Source organism: Pan paniscus, chromosome 7 (assembly GCF_029289425.2).
Source record: "Pan paniscus chromosome 7, NHGRI_mPanPan1-v2.0_pri, whole genome shotgun sequence".
Taxonomy (NCBI): domain Eukaryota; kingdom Metazoa; phylum Chordata; class Mammalia; order Primates; family Hominidae; genus Pan; species Pan paniscus.
The window spans coordinates 82,336,644-82,356,154 of NC_073256.2; the positions used below are offsets into that span (position 1 = coordinate 82,336,644).

General features: G+C 39.2%; 1 protein-coding gene across 2 annotated transcripts in view; it reads right to left on the reverse strand.

The window, feature by feature from the left end:
• Positions 1-13,961, reverse strand: part of MYBL1 (MYB proto-oncogene like 1) — a 50,764-nt gene extending 36,803 nt beyond the window's left edge. For both annotated transcript variants that reach the window (XM_034966170.3, XM_034966169.3), the window contains exons 1-4: positions 13,823-13,961; positions 3,457-3,562; positions 2,736-2,807; positions 95-187 (exon numbers count right to left, since the gene is read on the reverse strand). In XM_034966170.3, the coding sequence (XP_034822061.2) occupies positions 95-187; positions 2,736-2,807; positions 3,457-3,562; positions 13,823-13,842 (291 nt within the window). In that variant the 5' untranslated portion in view covers positions 13,843-13,961. The remainder of the gene's footprint in view (positions 1-94; positions 188-2,735; positions 2,808-3,456; positions 3,563-13,822) is intronic.
• Positions 13,962-19,511: the final 5,550 nt, after the last annotated feature.

Here is a 19,511-nt window from a genome sequence, read left to right on the forward strand (position 1 = left end):
ACTTAAACATGTATTTCATATGTCAAAACAACACATTAAAAAGAAAAAAGCTAGTCTACCTACATAGTGAATATAAAGAATATGAACACATTACCCTCTGATCTTCTTCTTTAGTCCAAGGACCCTTTATCAATTCAGGATTTAAAACTTTCTGCCATCGATGCTGGCACTGAAAATCAGAGCGATTCTGAAAAAATTTAGATTTTGTTATTAAACAACTGTCTTCCAGAAAGCAAGTCAGCCCGAATTTATGTCTCACATCCTTAGAACAAAGACTTCAAGAATAGTGTATTCAATAGCATTCTTTAAACATGTAACATTTATGTTACATATCTCTGTCCCAATTATGTTTTTTCTTAATTATAGTAGTCAACAGGGCTTAGACTACAAATAAAAACAATTTATTTAAAACTAAAGTGTGTATCTTTACACTACACCTTATAATACAGAAGCAGCAGAGATAAAACGCAGATAACTGAAATAAAGAAACGGATTTAATACTGAGGAATAAAAAGCAGTGGACAGAAAACTACACAAAGCTGACATAAGAACTCAAATAGTGCCAGGCGCAGTGGCTCATGCCTGTAATCCCAACACTTTCGGAGGCCGAGGTGGGTGGATCACCTGAGGTCTGGAGTTCGAGACCAGCCTGACCAACGTGGAGAAACCCTGTCTCTATTAAAAATACAAAATTAGCCGGATGTGGTGGTGCGTGCCTGTAATCCCAGCTACTAATAAGGCTGAGGCAGAAGAATTGCTTGAACCCAGGAGGCGGAGGTTGCAGTGAGCCGAGATTGCACCATTGCATTCCAACCTAGGCAACAAGAGCGAAACTCTCATCTCAAAAAAAAAGAAGAAGAACTCAAATAGCCTATCAGTCTGGATTCGCGTAGTTCAGCAGTACCTAACTATACAGTTTTAAAGAAATGTAAAGGCATTGCTATACTACTGCATAGGATCAAAAGGATGTTATAAATTATGATTCCAAGTTATTAAGAAAACATTACATTGTCTACATAGAAGATGAATGTTACATTTCAATTAAATTGGTTAAGTGTTGACACTTAAAAAGAAAATGAATTCACTGAATTGGTTAAGTGTTGACACTTAAAAAGAAAATGAATTCACCAGAATAAGAAATCCTACGCAGTATCTGGGTAGAAACATCTCAAACTCCAAAAATAATAAATGAAGCCTTATTTTAGTCAGTCCAGAACCTGGTAACTCCTATACATTACAAGGATAATGACACCTAACACTTTATTAGTGATTCACAGTTTACAAAATTGTTACTTCATAAGCAAGATTACAGAAAATCTAGAGACATATAAAGGGACAGATAAAAATGTTTTGTCTACCAATGGCTCTTTTGCCCAATGTACTTAAAATTATTTTTATTCAAACTCAGCTTCATTTATGGCTTCTGTACACCAACGCTAATCCATTTTAAGGCTGACACTTTCTTCAAAATAATCAGGTTGCTCCTGTATGTCCTTGTAGCATTTCTGTTAATGCTAATGTAAATAACTTTTCTAACCTAGCTTCCATTTATTGAACACCTGCTAAATATTAAGAATTGTGCCAAACATCCTATATGTTATTTCTAGTTCTACACAACCATACTACAGAAACAAGTATGATTATCTAGACATTATAGATAAGGAAGGTGACAATCAAAGAGGCTAAGTAATTTTTCCACGCTCATGGAGCTGACATTTGAACATAATTCAAACTGACTCCAAAATTTATGCTCTTTCCATTACTTGATCTCAATTTTTGGGTTATGTTGAAAGTCATATGACAATATAGAAAAAACATAGTTAACATGGTTTCTGAAACCCAAAGTAGTCAATATTTAAATTCAAATATGTATATTTTCCCTCACTACTCACAGTGTATTAAGGATACAAATAAGAGCATATGTGAGGACCAGGCGCAGTGACTCACGCCTGTAATCCCAGCACACTGGGAGGCCGAGGCAGTTAGATCACCTGAGGTCGGGAGTTCGAGACCAGCCTGACCAACATGGAGAAACCCTGTCTCTACTAAAAAAAAAAATACAAAAAGTTAGACGGATGTGGTGGTTCATGCCTGTAATCCCAGCTACTCGGGAGGCTGAGGCAGGAGAATCGCTTGAATCTGGGAGGCAGAGGTTGCAGTGAGCCGAGATCGCGCCATTGCTCTCCAGACTGGGCAACAAGAGCGAAACTCCGTCTCAAAAAAAAAAAAAAAAAAAAAAAAAGAGTACGTGTGAAAATACTTCATAAATTATAAAGTTATATAACGAACAGCAGGTGAATAGTAGTATGGTAAACAATAGGCATAATAGTTTTTAAAATCAACATTTTAAAAGATAAGCCTCAGATGATAAGCTTTTTTTAATAGGGCTTTTCTGGATTTTTTGGTTAGCTATCAAATATCTCAATATATTTCTCACAGAATGTTTTAACATGTATTAGCAAATATTTATAAGGTCCCACATACATTTATTATCATTTTTGTTTTAAGTTAATAATCTTTTTAGGCCCCTGGATAAACGCATTACTAGAAAACCAGACTCTAAACCAGACTCTCTAAGCCATTAGCAACCAACTAGAGGCAGACCAAACAAACAGGGATGTTTTTAGGAAGGAAACCTAAAATTAAAATATGTAGACACATTTTTGAAAAATAGCAAATTTAACCCAATGCCTTAAACCAGCCATGTTAGAAATATAATTTAATATTTCACTTACTTGAAGATGACTAGCAATTAGAGTCCAATCATCAGTTCCATGTTGTTCAACCAACTTCTTTAATTTATCATCCTATTAAAACAGTACGAAAATTAGAAAGCTTTCCCCCCGTCCTTTTCCTCTACCCCTAAATATAGATAACTCTCCAATTCTATTAAGGAATATCTGGTAACCATAGAATAACTAAAGCCACCCACTATAATACAAATTCTTCCATTTATTATACTGTTTCTGTAAGTTCCAATGTCATCAGTTATTCATGTCTCTGGTTGAAGAAAAAGAACGTACAGTTAATTTGATGCATATCTTGTCTCATATTTTGTTTTTAAATATCTTTCATAACTATAGCAGCATTTTTTTTTTGTTTTTGAGATGGAGTCTCGCTCTGTCACCCAGGCTGGAGTGCAGTGGTGCAATCTCGGCTCACTGCAACCCTCTGCCTCCCAGGTTCAAGTGATCCTCCTGCCTCAGCCTCCCAAGTAGGATTAGGATTACAGACATGCGCCACCATACCAGGCTAATTTTTGTATTTTTAGTAGAGACGGGGTTTCATCATATTGGCCAGGCTGGTCTTGAACTCCTAACCTCAAGTGATCCGCCCATCTCGGCCTCCCAAAGGGCTGGGATTACAGGCGTGAGCCACCACACCCGGCCGTATAACTATAGCAGTATTAACCAATAAATACATGTAAGAAACTATGAAACCTTGTCAGATAATTACCTCGTCCCTTGTCCATTTTACTCTGTTCCAGAGTTTCTTCAGTCCTTTTTGTTGTGGTACTTCATAATCATGATCGGCATACTGAAGGTCATCATCCTCATCCTCACTACAAAAAAAACACAATTTGTGATATCAAGAATTTTATTTAAATTTGTAAATTCAAACACTGAACTTCTGTGTGCAGGTATGACTGAAGAAATCATACAGACTACAAGTCATATTCACAATGAAATTATTCAAAGTATAAAAAATTAAGAGTCAGACAACGGGGTGGGGTGGAGCTATATATATATATATATATATATTTTTTTTTTTTTTTTTTTCTGAGACGGAGTCTTGCTCTGTCGCCCAGGCTGGAGTGCAGTGGCATGATCTCGGCTCACTGCAAGCTCCGCCTCCCAGGTTCACGCCATTCTCCTGCCTCAGCCTCTCGAGTAGCTGGGACTACGGGCGCCCACCACTACGCCCAGCTAATTTTTTGTATTTTTAGTAGAGGCAGGGTTTCACCGTGTTAACCAGGATGGTCTCGATCTCCTGACCTTGTGATCTGCCCGCCTCGGCCTCCCAATGTGCTGGGATTACAGGCGTGAGCCACTGCACCTGGCCTGGAGCTATACTTCTCACTGACACCAAACACATGAGGTTGGATATGCCACTACGGGAAAAATCATAACCTTGTACGTCATGTTAAGGAATTTGACCTTTATTCTTTATTTGACCTTTATTCTAAAGAGTTAAATAATTTTAACACAGCAAAAGACAAAAGACAGATATCTTGTGTTTTAGAAAAATCAATGACAAGACTGTGGTGAAACTGAAAAAGAAAAACCAATTAGTAATCTTCACAACAACCCAAGCAAGAAATTATTGGGGCCTGACAAATGGTAATGGTAAAATATAAACCACAGCCAATTAAAAGACATAATAGAAGTGATCCAATTAACAATACCAACAATAAAAAATTTTTAACATACAAGATAAAGGTACAGTAAGTGACAAGACACTATTGTGAGACACAGATGTCTTGAACAAATGGAACATTCTGACTTTTTTTTTTTTTCCAGACAGGGTCTCAGCTTGCTCTGTCACCCAGGCTGGAGTGCAGTGGCACAATCACAGCTCACTGTAGCCTCAAACTCCCAGGCTCAGGCAATCCTCCCACCTCAGTCTCCCGAGTAGCTGGGACTACAGGCATGCACCATCATGCCCAGCTAATTTTTTCTATTTTTTGTAGAGATGGGGTTTTGCCATGTTGCTCCACCCCCAAGGCTGGTCTTGAACTCCTGAGCTCAAGTGATCCTCCTGCCTCAGCCTCCCAAATCCCACTCTTGAGATTACAGGCATGCATCACCATGCCCAGCCTCCTGACCATATTATTGGATAAGAAAACAATATTATAGATATGTCCATTCTCTAATTTAGGGAGATGTCCATTCTCCCTAATTCATAAATTAAATTAAATGAATAAAAATACCAATAGACTTTGGGAGGGAACTAGACAAGCTGAATCTACAATTCATATGAAAAAAAAATCAAGAAGAATGGCAAGAAAAGTTTTAAAAAAGAATAATCAGAGAATTACCACTACCCAATATCAAAATACACTGTAGAGAAATAAAACAGAATGGTACTACCACACGAACACACACATAGATAAATGGAACAGAACATTTAGAAAAGAAAGAAGACCCACATGGAATTTGGTAAATTATAACAGTAACATTTCAAATCAGTGGAGTAAAGGTAGACTTTTCAATAAATGGTGTTAAGACAATGGGTAGCCATTTTTTAAAATTAAGATGGGCTGGGCGTGGACACCTGTAATCTCAGCACTTTGGGAGGCTGAGTCGAGCAGATCATTTGAGGTCAGGAGTTCGAGACCAGCCTGACCAACATGGCAAAACCCTGTCTCTACTAAAATTGCAAAAATTATCTGGGTGTGGTGGTATGTGCCTGTAATCCCAGCTACTTGGGAGGCTGAAGCAGGAGAATCGCTTGTACCCAGTGAGCCAAGACTGCACCACTGCACTCCAGCCTGGGCAACCAAGAGAACCTCCATTTCAAAATTTAAAAAAAAAAAAAGATGGTGTCCTACTTTACAATAAAATAAACTGGAGTGAAGCAATTATTTACATTTTTTACATGAAACCATAATAGTACTATAAGAAAACAGAAAAGAAGTCTACTTTTCATATCCTTGAGTAAAAGACAGGTAAATGTGACAAAAATCTGGAAGTGATAAAATAGATCAACCAAGGTAATGATACTAGGAATTGAAAGAAATATATTAAACTGAGAGATATTTAAAAAGTAGAAAAGAAAGGATTTTGCAACTGATAGATGAGGGACATGGAAGAAGGAGGAATTAAGGATGACTCCAAAGTTTCTGGCTTTGAAAACATAAGTAGAGCTATTTACTATGGAAAATGATAGAAGGAGAAACAGAACTTTGGGAGAGAGAAGAAAATGGGGAGAGTATGTATAGTTTGGGACTAGCTGTTTTCAAGGTACTTGAAAAATACACAGGTGGATGTCTGGAACAGCACTTCCCAACAGATATAATACAAGCCACATATGTAATTTTCTAGTAGCCACATTTTTTTTAAAAAGAGAAATAAGTGAAATGTACTTCAATAGCCAATATTCCTTAGCTTAATATATCAAAAATATAATCATTTCAACATGTAATCAACATAAAAAAGTATAAATGAAATGTTTTACATATTTTTTTCTTACTAAAGTCTTCAAAATCTGGTGTGTGTTTTGTAGTTAGAGTTCATTACAATTCAGACTAGCCACAGTTCAAGAGCTCAATAGCCACATGTGGCTAATGGCTATCCTACAGGGCAGAGCAAATCTAGAAGGCAAATGAGCATGTGGACCTGCTCAAATACAAGGTCTAGGGTAGAGATGCAGTTTTGGCCAGCATACAAAGAATAGCTGAGGGCACAGGATGACCCAAGGAAAATTAATAAAGTGAGGAAGGGGCCAAAGTCAGAACCTGAGTTTTGATGGAGTAAAAAAAGAAAAAGCAATTTTAAAGAATAAAGCCCCATAAAAAAGGGCAAGCCTTAATGATAAACTGAATTACAAGGCCAGGCGCAGTGGCTCCCACCTGTAATCCCAGCACTTTGGGAGGCTGAGGCAGGCGGATCACCTGAGGTCAGGAGTTCAAGACCAGCCTGGCCAACATGGTGAAACCCCTACTAAAAATACAAAAATTAGCGGGGCATGATGGTGGTTGCCTGTAATGCCAGCTACTCGGGAGGCTGAGGCAGGAGAATCACTTGAACCCGGGAGGTAGAGGTTACAGTGAGCCGAGATTGCACCATTGCACTCCAGCCCAGGTGACAGAGCGAGACTCCGTCTCAATAAATAAATAAGTAAACTGAATTAGAGGATTCTGAGTAGGCAGTGGACTGAATAAAGTCATGGCATCTGAAAATAACACAGTCTACCATTTATTTAAAACTTTCTAAGTAGTCTATTAAATTTTTCTCTTAAAGCCTCACAACTGGAAGAGGGGAATATTATCATTATTCCCATTTCACGGAATAGGAAACTTTGACTCAGAAATGTAACCTCTTGCCCACAGTCACTACTTAACCGCTATACTACGACATACTGGAAAAATAGGGGGAAAGTGCTAGGAAGCTGGAAGATACTAAAGACAAACCTCAAGTTCATTTTGGAATCAGAACAAGGTTCTGGTTCTAACTTAATTACTCACTCTGTAACCTTGAACATGTTAAACTCTCAGGGGTTTAGTTTACTTGTTTGTAAAATGATAATAATACCACCTACCTTATAGTGCTGCTTTAAGGATAAAATTAAATGAGAAAACATATATAACACCTCATACAGCACATGGCACAGAAAGGTGCCTCAATATTAGTATTACGTGCATAGGCTGATCACCTAATAGTATTCAAAATTATTTTTGCCTTACTAGATTCAACTCTTTCTCAAAAATTCATTCTGATTTCACACAGCAAAAGTTTGAAGATTTGTTTAACCTTACTCTAATATAGTTAAGCACATGCAAGTAGTTTCTAATATCTATGTAAGTTATGTAATTTTAATCTTACAAAATTGAAAAATGAAGGCCCAGATTTAATATATACTGTCTATAGATCCTTTGTAGGAACGTCTAACTTCCATTGACTTGTCAATTCCATTGGAACAAAATTCTTCATATTTGACGAGGCAAAACACTGAGATTCTCCCATTCCCCTATGATCTGCTTCTACAGTTCGACACACTTCAATAGTCCAGTGTTCTCTCTCCCTGAAGCCACTGTCTATTTGTAACAATAATCCACCAGTCCTCCTTCCATACATGGCTATTTTGTGTTTTTTTTTTCTTTTTTGAGATGGAGTCTTGCTCTGCTGCCCAGGCTGGAGTGCAGTGGCGCAATCTCGGCTCACTGCAACCTCCACCTCCCTGGTTCAAGCAATTCTCCTTCCTCAGCCTCCCAGGTAGAAGGAATTACAGGCGTCTGCCATCATGCCTGGCTAATTTTTGAATTTTTTTCGTAGAGACGGGGTTTCAGCATGTTAGCCAGGCTGGTCTCGAACTCCTGACCTCAGGTGATCCGCCAACCTTGGCCTCCCAAAGTGCTGGGATTACAGGTTTGAGCCACCACGCCTGGCCCATATATGGTTGTTTTATTAAACTGTGTTAAAACAACAACAACAACAAAAACTCTACAGGCTTGATTAAATATCTGATACATGCAGCCATTTTCAGCTATCAGAAATATCACCTGATAAGCCAATATTAAATTGTTAAATTCGACATGCTTCAGGGTCCAATGACTTCATAAATTTCTAAGAAAGCTACCGAATCAGATAAAACACCACACTGCAGCTTTCTGTCCTATTTGTATGTACTAAGAGCACCTACCTTTCTTCTTTTTAATGTTTATCACATTTGCCAACCTCCACATCCAAAAAGTAAGCTCATGAGTGCAGACCATGTCTACCACGTTCACCTCTCAGGACTAACTAAGCACAGTACCTGCAACTCAAATATTTGTAAAACTAATGAACAATCTTCCCTAATCTTCCAGCTTCACCAAGAGCTCTATATTCCAAAATTATCTCACTCCTTTCCAACCCAACCAAAACTTCCACCTTCTTCAATACATGTGATCTCAAAGTGGATCTGAGAAAGAAAACTTTTTAACAAATGAAAATACCTCTAGGAAGAGGTAAAAGCATTCTTATTTGTTAAAGACTTTCAAAACCCAAAAAAAAAAAAAACACCTCCAAGTGGTAGAATTTTAAGAAGCAGAACCTGCTGAAACAAACATTTTAAATATTCAATACAGAAAAGGTTATTTGAAGGTATCTACTGTACTGTTTAACCTTTCTTAGAAATGCCACCAGCAACATTACCACTTCCTGACACCCCAAATAGCCCTCAGGCATGCTTTTCACAGGGTCTCTTTCTTTTCCTCCCTCTCCTCAGATCCTCAAAGTTTCCATAACACTATATTTGAGACTGCTTTAAAATACAGGTTATTTCTAAGTCAAAATAATTTTTACCTTGGGAATTTGCCCATATAAATCTTGAGTATTCACAAATCTACATCACATTTAATCATACGAAACCCACTTTAAGGTTCTTACAAAATATTTTAAGGATATGAGTACAAAAACATTATTTTGGTCAAAAAGATGAGTTTTCAAAGAGTAATTTTCCTAAAAATTTGTTCATTTTAACTGTAAAATTTTGCCCCTTACTTTTTACCCACATACTTTATTGTGAGAAATTTCTATTTCTACATGAGGTTTCATTCTCTATTTTGCATTTCAGCATGGTCATCAGTTTCAGACACTGAGTTATATAGCCCATTCAATGTTCAGTAAGCTGGGCTTTTTGAATGGGTAAGTGTGAAGAAGCAAGTAGAATTCTTAGAATTATCTACCACTCGGACTTTCCTAGAGTCTACCTACTTCTTAGTTATAGCATCAAGTTATCTCTACATATATATAAGTGAGTATTGAAAAGACAATGTTAACTTTCCAATACATGAGACCAAAAAAAAGATCCTAGGTATCTATCAACATCACTAGCTACAAAGAAAGATGCCTGAGAATGTGTATAATTTGCAAAGAAAACAGGGAAAGGATAAAACCCCACAAATCACTGCACCAATATCCCACTTTCACCATTTAACAGTGAAAAAGTCCCATCACTGAAAAATGGTTAGATATCATCAAAATGGATCTGCTCTATTTGTCTACTTTCACATAATCTTTTGACATTTCTGTATTATAACAATCAATGCTGGTAATATGTAATAATTTAATAAAATTGGCTTCCTACTATGTAGTTAAATAAACCATTCCTAGCCTAGTGTAATTATCTAGAAGACAGCGAAATAAAGTGACATTATTTCTCTAGTCACAAAGCAATAATAGATTAATTTGGTCTTTGACTCTCCAGCCCAGGACTTGGTTTCCAGAATGATTCTGCCAGTTTACCTAAGTCAAAGAAAATATTTATGTGATAAATGTCTAATACATAACCAAACTACTATATTCAAATGGAAACAGTTTCATAGACTGTGAATTAAAGTGATTAGGGTGATTATAAAACAGTCAAAGGAAGCACACAAAAAAATTGTAGAACTCATTAGGCCAGGAAAATAGTTTAAGAGTAACTTTACATTGGGGTACAAGCTAACAGGACATGATAGTCATGACTTTGTCCGTGAAATAACACACACTTGATGAAATAATTCACATGTGATGTTAAGATAAAACATTTAGAAGTTCAATTTCAGAGGATAACAATTATATCACTTAAACCAGTAAATGAGGTATTCCAAGGAGGAAACTGAAATTTTTTTAAATTTTTTATTCTAAAAGAAAGAGAAATACCGGTTCTATAAATTTGCTCTAGTAAAATCGCATCAAGTTGATAATATTTTTAATCACAAATTAACTCAAGTCCGAAATCTTTATCACAGACAAAAAAAAAATCTTTATTATACAATCTTGAGGACAAGTCCAATCATATTCAAGGTATGAAAATTTACCAGGTTGATTTAATAAAGTGAAATTAGGCCACCCAGTGGTTAATATGATGTACTGCATACATGAATATTTTATTTCCAAATCTGGACTGTGCAAACTAGCAGTATTATAGTAAGACAAACTTTACAAAACCTTTGATCATTATTAACAGCAATATTGAGGAGAGTTCTACCTAGTAATTCCATAAACAAAAACAATGTGAGAAAATTTCTATTTCATTAGTATGTATATACTTTTAAATAAGAAAAGATTACAAAATGTCTTCAAATATATACATTAAAGCTAGGAACTACCTTACAGACCATAAAATCCAAACTCTATATATTAACCAGATGAAAAACTGAGGCAGAGTTTACCTGCTTCCCCAAACAATATTGCCAGTTAATGACAAAACCGATTAAAAGATCAGTTCTCATATTTCAGTATAATTTCACTCCCACCCATTTTGCTGGAAACAACACAGTAAAACTGGTTCCTATACACACACATATACGTAACACTGCAAAAAACATCTATTTCAAGAGCTGGCTTTTATCTTTTCAGGTTAGTGTAGTCATAGGTCATCTCAAGTGTAAATCTGTTACTAGTAAACAGGTTTCTAAATGACATTTTTTAAAGCTTACTTTAAAGGATAAAACTGACTTTCAAATCTAAAATTAATTACGTATATATAAATATGCTTAAAAGTCAAATATATGTTAGTAACAGATATATTAATTTTAGTATTGCCTGTAAATTGTCATCGCAATTCCCAGTGGGATGTAAAATTATTTAAAGTCACAATACAAATGAGTCTTCCTTTATGTAAATCTAGAGGACAGATACTACGGCTATCTTAAAGATCAAAACAGCTAACATCCTGCAGTTGTTTCACACTTGAGGTAACACTTAGTTTTCTACTCTTAGGTTTTTTTGGGTTTTTTTTTTCAGTTCACATAGGAAACATATATTACAGGATTTACGCCTATGCTCTTAGGCAAAACTTTTATACAGCAAAGTATAGTTTTCACTTGAACGCTTAAGTGGTTGTATACTGGAGATCTCAAATTACAACTTGAAGTAACTCAATTATTTCTTTTCCCTTTCAACTATAAATTGAGTTCAAATATATTAAGATACTTAGGTAAAAGGCAAGAGAGATTTTTCCCAATGACTACATTATTTTTGCTTCAAAACAATTCACACTCTATCCTCTTTTGTTTTTTGTTGAAGCACAAAAGCAGAGCATCTACTATCTTCTAAGATATGTAAATCATATTTACGTGGGCAAGAAATGTAATTCAGAGTATGAAACACATTCAAGTATGAAGACTTAAGAGATACATCATTCAGAGATGATAATTTCTCCCCACATCCTCTGTATACTCCCAGGGAGAGTATAGCTTCACCCCACCACATTTAATTACTCCAGATTTACGACCCTTTAAATCATTCTATCATGTTTAAATTAACTTACACAACTGTCAAGGGATAAATGTCAAAAGTACAATATTTAGATTTCAAGCTCACAGTATTCTCAATAAAACAACTTATATATGCAAACTAACATTAAGTTGTTTCTCCTTTCTTTGTCCATTATTATGAAACATACACTTCACACATATGAAATGGACAGAAAACCCATGGGGAGGGGAAGGTTCTGACATTTAAACATTCGTGTCTAGCCATAATTTTAATTTAACTAAATGCTGATGACAGAATTAGCCAAGAAACTGTTTCAAATAAGATTAACATCAATACTGATAAGTAGATAATATCACACATTAATAAACTTGTTATTGAGTTAACATTCAATTGTCATCTTATTTTTAAATTTTTTTATATTTAAAAATTCAAAAAGCCTAAACCAGTACTTCGGCAATCATAATTACAAGAGCTTTAAATATCTATCTTTTCTGAAGATTGATGTTAATTGGGTCCTTGAAGTTCTAGAGGGGTGGTTCTTTCCTGGGTGATTTTGTCCCCCAAAAGATATTTGGCAATGTCTGGAGACATTTTTACTGTCATGACGGAGGGAAGTGGAGTGTTACTATCTCTACTGGGTAGAAGCCAGCGATGCTGCTAAACATCTCCCCATTACAAAGAATTATCTGGTCCAAGATGTCAATAGTGCAAAGGCTGAAAACAGTTTTAGAGGGGTCTGTGTACACATTTATTTCATCTCAAGAGTTTGTTCTATAACTTACTTCAAAACTAATAAGCTTAGAGACTTAAGGATTTCTGCAGAAGCATCCTGCACACAGCAGATGCTTAACAGAAAACTAAGGAAAAAACAATTATGTATAGTTACTGCCAATTTTTAGCAGAACTCTGCAGTGAATGACCCCCATTACTAAATTTCAACTTAGGAAATACATCTCTAGTTAAGATTTTGGGGCTGTGGATCTAGATAAATAAATATTTGGAAATCCTGCCAAACATCTTTTCAGGTTTATTTGATAATGCTGAAAATCGGAAGACATCCTATATTTTTGTTATCTAAGCAATTACTCCACATAATTTATGAGTAGCTGCTGTAATGGCATGTAAACAAAAATTAGATACATAAATTCATCCTAGCACATTTTCCAGGCAAAGGTGGAAAAAAGTGCCTTACCTCTGTGGAACACTTAGGTACGGTCAGAGCCAAACACAGACACTCAAAATATTAAGTGAATCAAACACATTGTTTTATTTCAAGATCAAGCTACTAGTTGTTACTACTAGTTGTTACTATGTGACATGGTCCCAATAGAGGATATTAAAATATACATATATACATAAAGCTGAGAATATGGGTATAGGATTACAGAAAACATCAAAAAAGTCCTCTCAGCTATTCCCCAGAGGATTTTCCACAACGTTTCAAGATAGCCAAGTTGGCAGAGGGGTGGCCGCCCAGGTTCACCGCGGAGTTCCTATTTTGACTGTACCGTCATTCAGAAAAGAGTCGCCCGAACACCATTTTCAAGTCCTCCCGGCAGGACACAGTCAGTTTTCTCTGCGTAGCGGACTCCCTAAAAGCGCTCGACTTACCTGGCAAGAAACCTGCCTCGAAGAAGTGGCAGCGTGAGGTCAGGAATCTGGACGCGCATTACGGGGAGAGTCACCGAGAAACCTGGGCATCTCTTACGTCCCGCGCCTCAAACACCCTGGTCCCCAACTCTCCACACGTCGCAGCTGCCCTCCGGTCATCGAGGCCAAGCGGCCACGGGGACGCGGGAAGAAAAACCTCTGCTCTCGCCAGGGAGGGCCTTATGGCGGGAGGGGGCAGCGGGATAGGAAAGAGAATCTGAGCTGAGACGGCGCCGACAGGCCTGGGCGAAAGGGGTGCCACCCACCTGCGCGACCTCTTCGCCATCCTTCAAGTACCGCATAGGAGCAGGCTGGGCGGGGACGCGGGTCAGCCTCCTCCAGCCTCCGGCGAATGCTCCTTCTCCCCGATCCTCTAGCCGCTTCCCTCGCTCCCTCTGGAGGCGGCCGAGTGCGGAACGCACGTCCTCGACAGGGCAGGACGGACGGACAGCGGGGGCGGACCGCGACCCGCCCCCGACCCCGGCCCGCAGCGCCGCTCTTAGCCCCGGCCCGGCCCGGCCAGGGATACCCCCAACATGTCAGGAGGCGCGATCCCGCCCTCCGCCGGCTTCTCCCGCCGCTTGTCAGCCTCCCCGCCCTGGCCCCAGCCCGGCTCCGCCACAGGCGCCCGACCCCTGCCCTCTCCCCCGCAGCTAGCAGTTCTGCAGGGCTCGCAGTCTCCTGCAGGGTTTTGTCCGCACCGCCGAATCTCGCGCCCAGCCTCCCTCAAGAGCCGCCGTTTGAATCTGCGCACGCGGCCCTGAACCTCATTGGCTGTGGGGGCCGCACGCGAAGAAGCGAGGGCGGGGAGGGGAGAGCGCGCGCGGCTGAGGGCGGGGCTGGGGAGCTGGAAGCTGGGACTGGAACTCGCGGGAGTCGGGGAAGGAGCCGGGAGCCAGGGGGTGGGGCCGCGGGTGGGGCCGTAGGTGGCGCATGCGAGCCGAGCTGTCACAGGACCCGGAACGCGCCGAGAGGCGCACCGCGCGGGGCCTGCTGGGAGAGCGAGTTCCTGCGCTCGCCGAGGAGTGGGTCCGGAAGCGGCGCCGGAGCGGGTCCGGAAGCGGGCGGTGGAGCAGTCCAGTTGCCCCAAAATTCTTAGGGTGAGCGAACCGAGTTTCTGGCGGGGTGGGTGGTCCCGCGGCCCACCAAGGGAACGTCTCCGCAGCCTCGCCTCGGCGACAGCTCCTGGCTCCTTAGGTGTCTTCCGCCTCACTAGTTAGGATGCGCGGTCTTCAGACTTGAGACAAATCTAACCATAAATTTGCGCGGCCGTTATTTTTTAAGCAAAAATGTGAGCTATTTTTACCCAGACATCATAGCTACGAGAGTGACGAAGACTCTGGCAGGAAACCAAATATCACCTGTTTTCCTCAAAAAGCAGCAGAAGAGTGACAAGTGAAAAAAGTTCCTAGCGGGAGACGTGCTTGGAACGGGAGATAATCTGTGTCTACCGCTGGTCCTCAAGGTGCTTAATTTCGTGCCCGCTCTACAGGAAATAACGTGCGCGGCGGAGGAGCCCCGTCCTGGAGAATAACGCGTGAAGAAGACAGTGGACTGGGCATTTCGTCCAGATGAATGAGCATGGTAGTTAAGTGTAGAAGGTGACCTTCTTCCCTCTGGAGAGAGCAGGGACGGGGGAACCACCGGAGGAGTTTCTAGCGGTTGCAGCTACTTGAGGTTCCAGTCTAATAACTACGAACTGTTCATTTCAAGTAGCATTAAAGTAGATTTGCTACAGTAACAATTACACTTGGCTAAGGAAAATTTGCAAGGCAACATGGTCTATTGCATAGAGCACTGAGCCACGTGTTAACACTGTAACAAACACTTGCTATTTTGAAATTTTACGCTTCATCTTTTGCAAATCAGATGCAGGTGCAGAGTGAATTAAGAGGAGCTGAATTAAGAGAGAAGCTTGCATGCACTGCTGTCAAAACCTAAACACACTGGCTTTTTTTTTTTTTTTAACAGTTCCTTTTTTCAAGGTATAGATTCTGGGAAGGTAAGGGAAGATAAAACAGCTTTTCTTTTTCTCTCCTGTTTTTTTTTTTGTTTGTTTTTTGTTTTGTTTTGTTTTTGTTTTTGTTTTTGAGACTAGGTCTCGCTCTATTCCCCATGCTGGAGTGCAGTGGCACAATCATAGCTTACAGTAGCCTCGAACAGCGATCCTCTTGCCTCAGCCTCCAAAGTAGCTGGGACTACAGGCGCGCGCCACAACACCTGGCCAAGCGTTTCTTCCAGATCATTCCTTACTGGGTTGCTGGTTCAGTAAAAATAAAAAATAAAAAATAATTTAGAAATGAGTTCCCAAATTTCATTGTTCCCAATGTCATTTGGAATCACTGTTTCACTGTTTTCTTATTTACCCCTGGGTCGTACATTACTTCACTTATTTATATCTAACAGGAAGCAGAGCTTCTGCTATATTTTAGGCTGTATTCAGTTTTATACAGAATACCTTTTTTAGAGCTTGAAGACAAATGTTTTAGATTTTGACAGTAAAACAAATTTCCCTCATTTTTACATATAGAGAAAAGCAATTCCCAGAAAGATAACATTGTGAAATTACTGAAATCAGTTATAAAACTCAGGGCAAAGTGTGGAATTAAAGTGGTTCACAGTCATTTGAATACACATACTCAGATGTATTCTAAACTAAGAGGGGTTTTTTTTTAAGCAAACGTTTAGAGATTTTATTCAGAGTATATAAAGAACTCTCAAAACTCAGTGAGAAAAAAAGCATTTAAAAAATGGGCAAAAGATTTAAACAGATTTCACCAAACGAGATATATATATACATACACACACACACACACACACACACACACACGACAGGCATATTAAATGATGTACCACCTCATTAGTCATTAGAGAAATGCAAATTAAACCACAATGAGATACTAGACTACACTTCTGTTAGAATGAGCGGGGAAAATGACTGACTATACAAATGTTGGTGAAGATGAAAATGCTGAGCAAGTACAACTTGCATACATTGCTGTTAGGCATGCAGAATTCAGCCATTTTGCAAAACATTTATAGTGGCTTTGTTTCGTTTGTTTTTTAATTTTTGTGGGTACATAGTAGGTGTATATATTTGTGGGGTACATGAGATGTTTTGATACAGGCATGCAATGTGAAATAATCACATCATGGAGATGGGGTATCCATCCCCTTGAGTATCCTTCGTGTTACTTTTAGTTATTATAAATTTTAGTTATTTTAAAATGTACAATCAAGTTATTGACTCTAGTCAACTTGTGCTATCAAATAGTAGGTCTTTTTTTTTTTTTTTTTTTTAAGACAGAGTCACTCTGTCACCCAGGCTGGAGTGCATTGGCGTGATCACCACTCACTGCAACCTCCACCTCCCATGTTCAAGCAATTCTTGTGCCTCAGCCTCCCAAGTAGCTGGGATTACAGGCATGTGTCACCCTGCCCGGCTAATTTTTGTGGTTTTTGGTTTTTGAGACAGAGTCTCACTCTGTCACCCAGGCTGGAGTCCAGTGGCATGATCTTGGCTCACTGCAACCTCTACCTCCCGGGTTCAAGAAATTATCCTGCCACCCCAGGCTAATTTTTTGTATTTTTAGTAGAGATGGGGTCTCACCATGTTGACCAGCCTGGTCTGGAACTCCTGACCTCAGGTGATCCTCCCGCCTCGGCCTCCCGAAGTGCTGGGATTACAGGCATGAGCCACCATGCCTGGCCTAATTTTTGTATTTTTAGTAGAGACGGGGTTTTGCCCTGTTGGCCAGGCTGGTCTCAAGCTCCTGACCTCAGGTGATCCGTCCATCTCAGCCTCCCAAAGTGCTGGGATTACAGGCATGAGTCACTGACCCTGGCCTTTTCTTAATGTTTTTAGAGATGGGGTCTAGCTGTGTAGCCCAGGCTGGATTGCAGTGGTGTGATGATAGCTCACTGTAACCTTGAACTCCTGGGCTCAAGCAGTCCTCCTGCTTCACCGTCCTCAAGTGCTGGGATTACAGGCATGAGCCATCTATGCCTAACTAGGGCCATTCTTTAGAGATGCTGGTGTGGTTACTAAAACAATCTTCCTTGGGCTTCTTGCACTCCTATATACATCTTGCTGGGTGTGCCTAGATTGCAAGGCCCTGAGTACTCTTTTACACAGGCCATTTCTAAGGGTTATTTGCAGCTAGTTGCCTTGAGAGATGAGGTAACATCTCAGTCCAAGACAAAAACTAGGTTTACTTACTGCTTACTGTAAAAGCAGTGGATTCCCAAGTTGAGTGTTTCTCAACTGTAGCACAAATCCACTCTATGCATGACATCCATCTGGTACCATTACATTGCCCCATGGGACCTGAAAGCAAGAATAACTGGCACAAATATGTTGATGCTCAAGGTGTTTGCTGTGCTGTAAGTAATACCAACACTTTGTCCCCAACCTTAGAGTCTTGTGTCTTCTGGTAAAAGGATCCATGAGCCAGTAACAGTTTAACTTTAGCTTATAAGTAGGGTAAAATCAAATCCCAGACCTGACAGCTAGAGTGTCATGAATGAAGGGGCACTCACAACCCCTGTCACTCTCCTTATTATATTTTAATCTTCATGAAGTAAATTTTTATTTTTCCAATTCAAATTTTTATTTTAGAATTCCTAAATTCTTCAGCCCAATTTTTACTAGATAAAGTGTACATCTTGGGATTGAAAATAACCATCGGACAGGTGCGGTGGCTCACGCCTGTAATCCCAGCACTTTGGGAGGCTGAGGCAGATGGATCACCTGAGGTTAGGAGATCGAGACCATCCTGGCCAACATGGTGAAACCCTGTCTCTACTAAAGATAAAAAAATTAGCTGGGCGTGGTGGCGTGTGCCTGTAGTCCCAGCTACTCAGGAGGCTGAGGCAGGAGAATAGCTTGAGCCTGGGAGGCAGAAGTTGTAGTGAGCCAAGATTGCACCACTGTACTCCAGCCTGGGCGGCAGAATGAGACTCCATCTCGAAAAAAAGAAAGTAACCATTGTCAGATACAACAAGAAAAAAAAGAGAGATAAGGAAAGAGGGAAGGAGGAAGGGAGGAAGGGATCAGCACCCTTCTCTCACAGCTATAGTTGTGTTGGATGTGAAGCTCCAGAGACATAGAAAGCATTCATAGCTAATGGTGACCCCTTTCTGCTTTGTGAATGGCTGGCTTTTGCTTATTTGGTAAAAGGATAAATCTTTGAAAATGACAATCTCAACATTCTGATTTTTAGTTTTAGAAAAACCTACTTTTAAGAGCTGCAATACTGGACTCAAATACTGAAAAGCTAGTGATACTCTGCTGTTCCTCTTTAGTGAATTACTGATAAATATCACAGTAAACAAATTAGTGCAAAGTTGGTTCACTTGTACATATTCATGTAAATTACCATAAGAGGGAGGTAGTGGTATAATATAAAATTTCTGCACAGAGCACATAGCACCTGGTGCTATAATAAAGATTGAGAATCCCTATTCTTAGAAATGCTTATTAATCTTATTTATATCTTATTAATATCATTTAATTCAATTTAACGAACAGTTCTTGAACACCTACTCATGCTACACATTAGTACTACAGAGATTAATTTTGCTCTCAAAAGCAGTCTCAAGTATAGCACCTTAATCTGTTACCAGGAAAGTCAAGCATTCTATCTTCTAAATTACTCTTATTTTTCAACTAAGTTAATTTTTTTTAGGTAGAACTAGCTAAAAGAAAGTAACTTAAAGTAATAGCAAAGTCAGATTTGAACATAGATCTCTAAATTGAGAGAACCAACTTAAAAAAAATTTAATATATGAAAATGTACTTTAAAATCATGTACATACAAATAAAGGACATACTCATTATTGTTTTAATAATACCTGCAAAGTATGTTTTAGATTAGCTATAATTTGGTAAATTCTCAATATTAAAATGAATAATCTTTTCCTCTACTATATAAATCTACAAGTCTTCTCCCAATT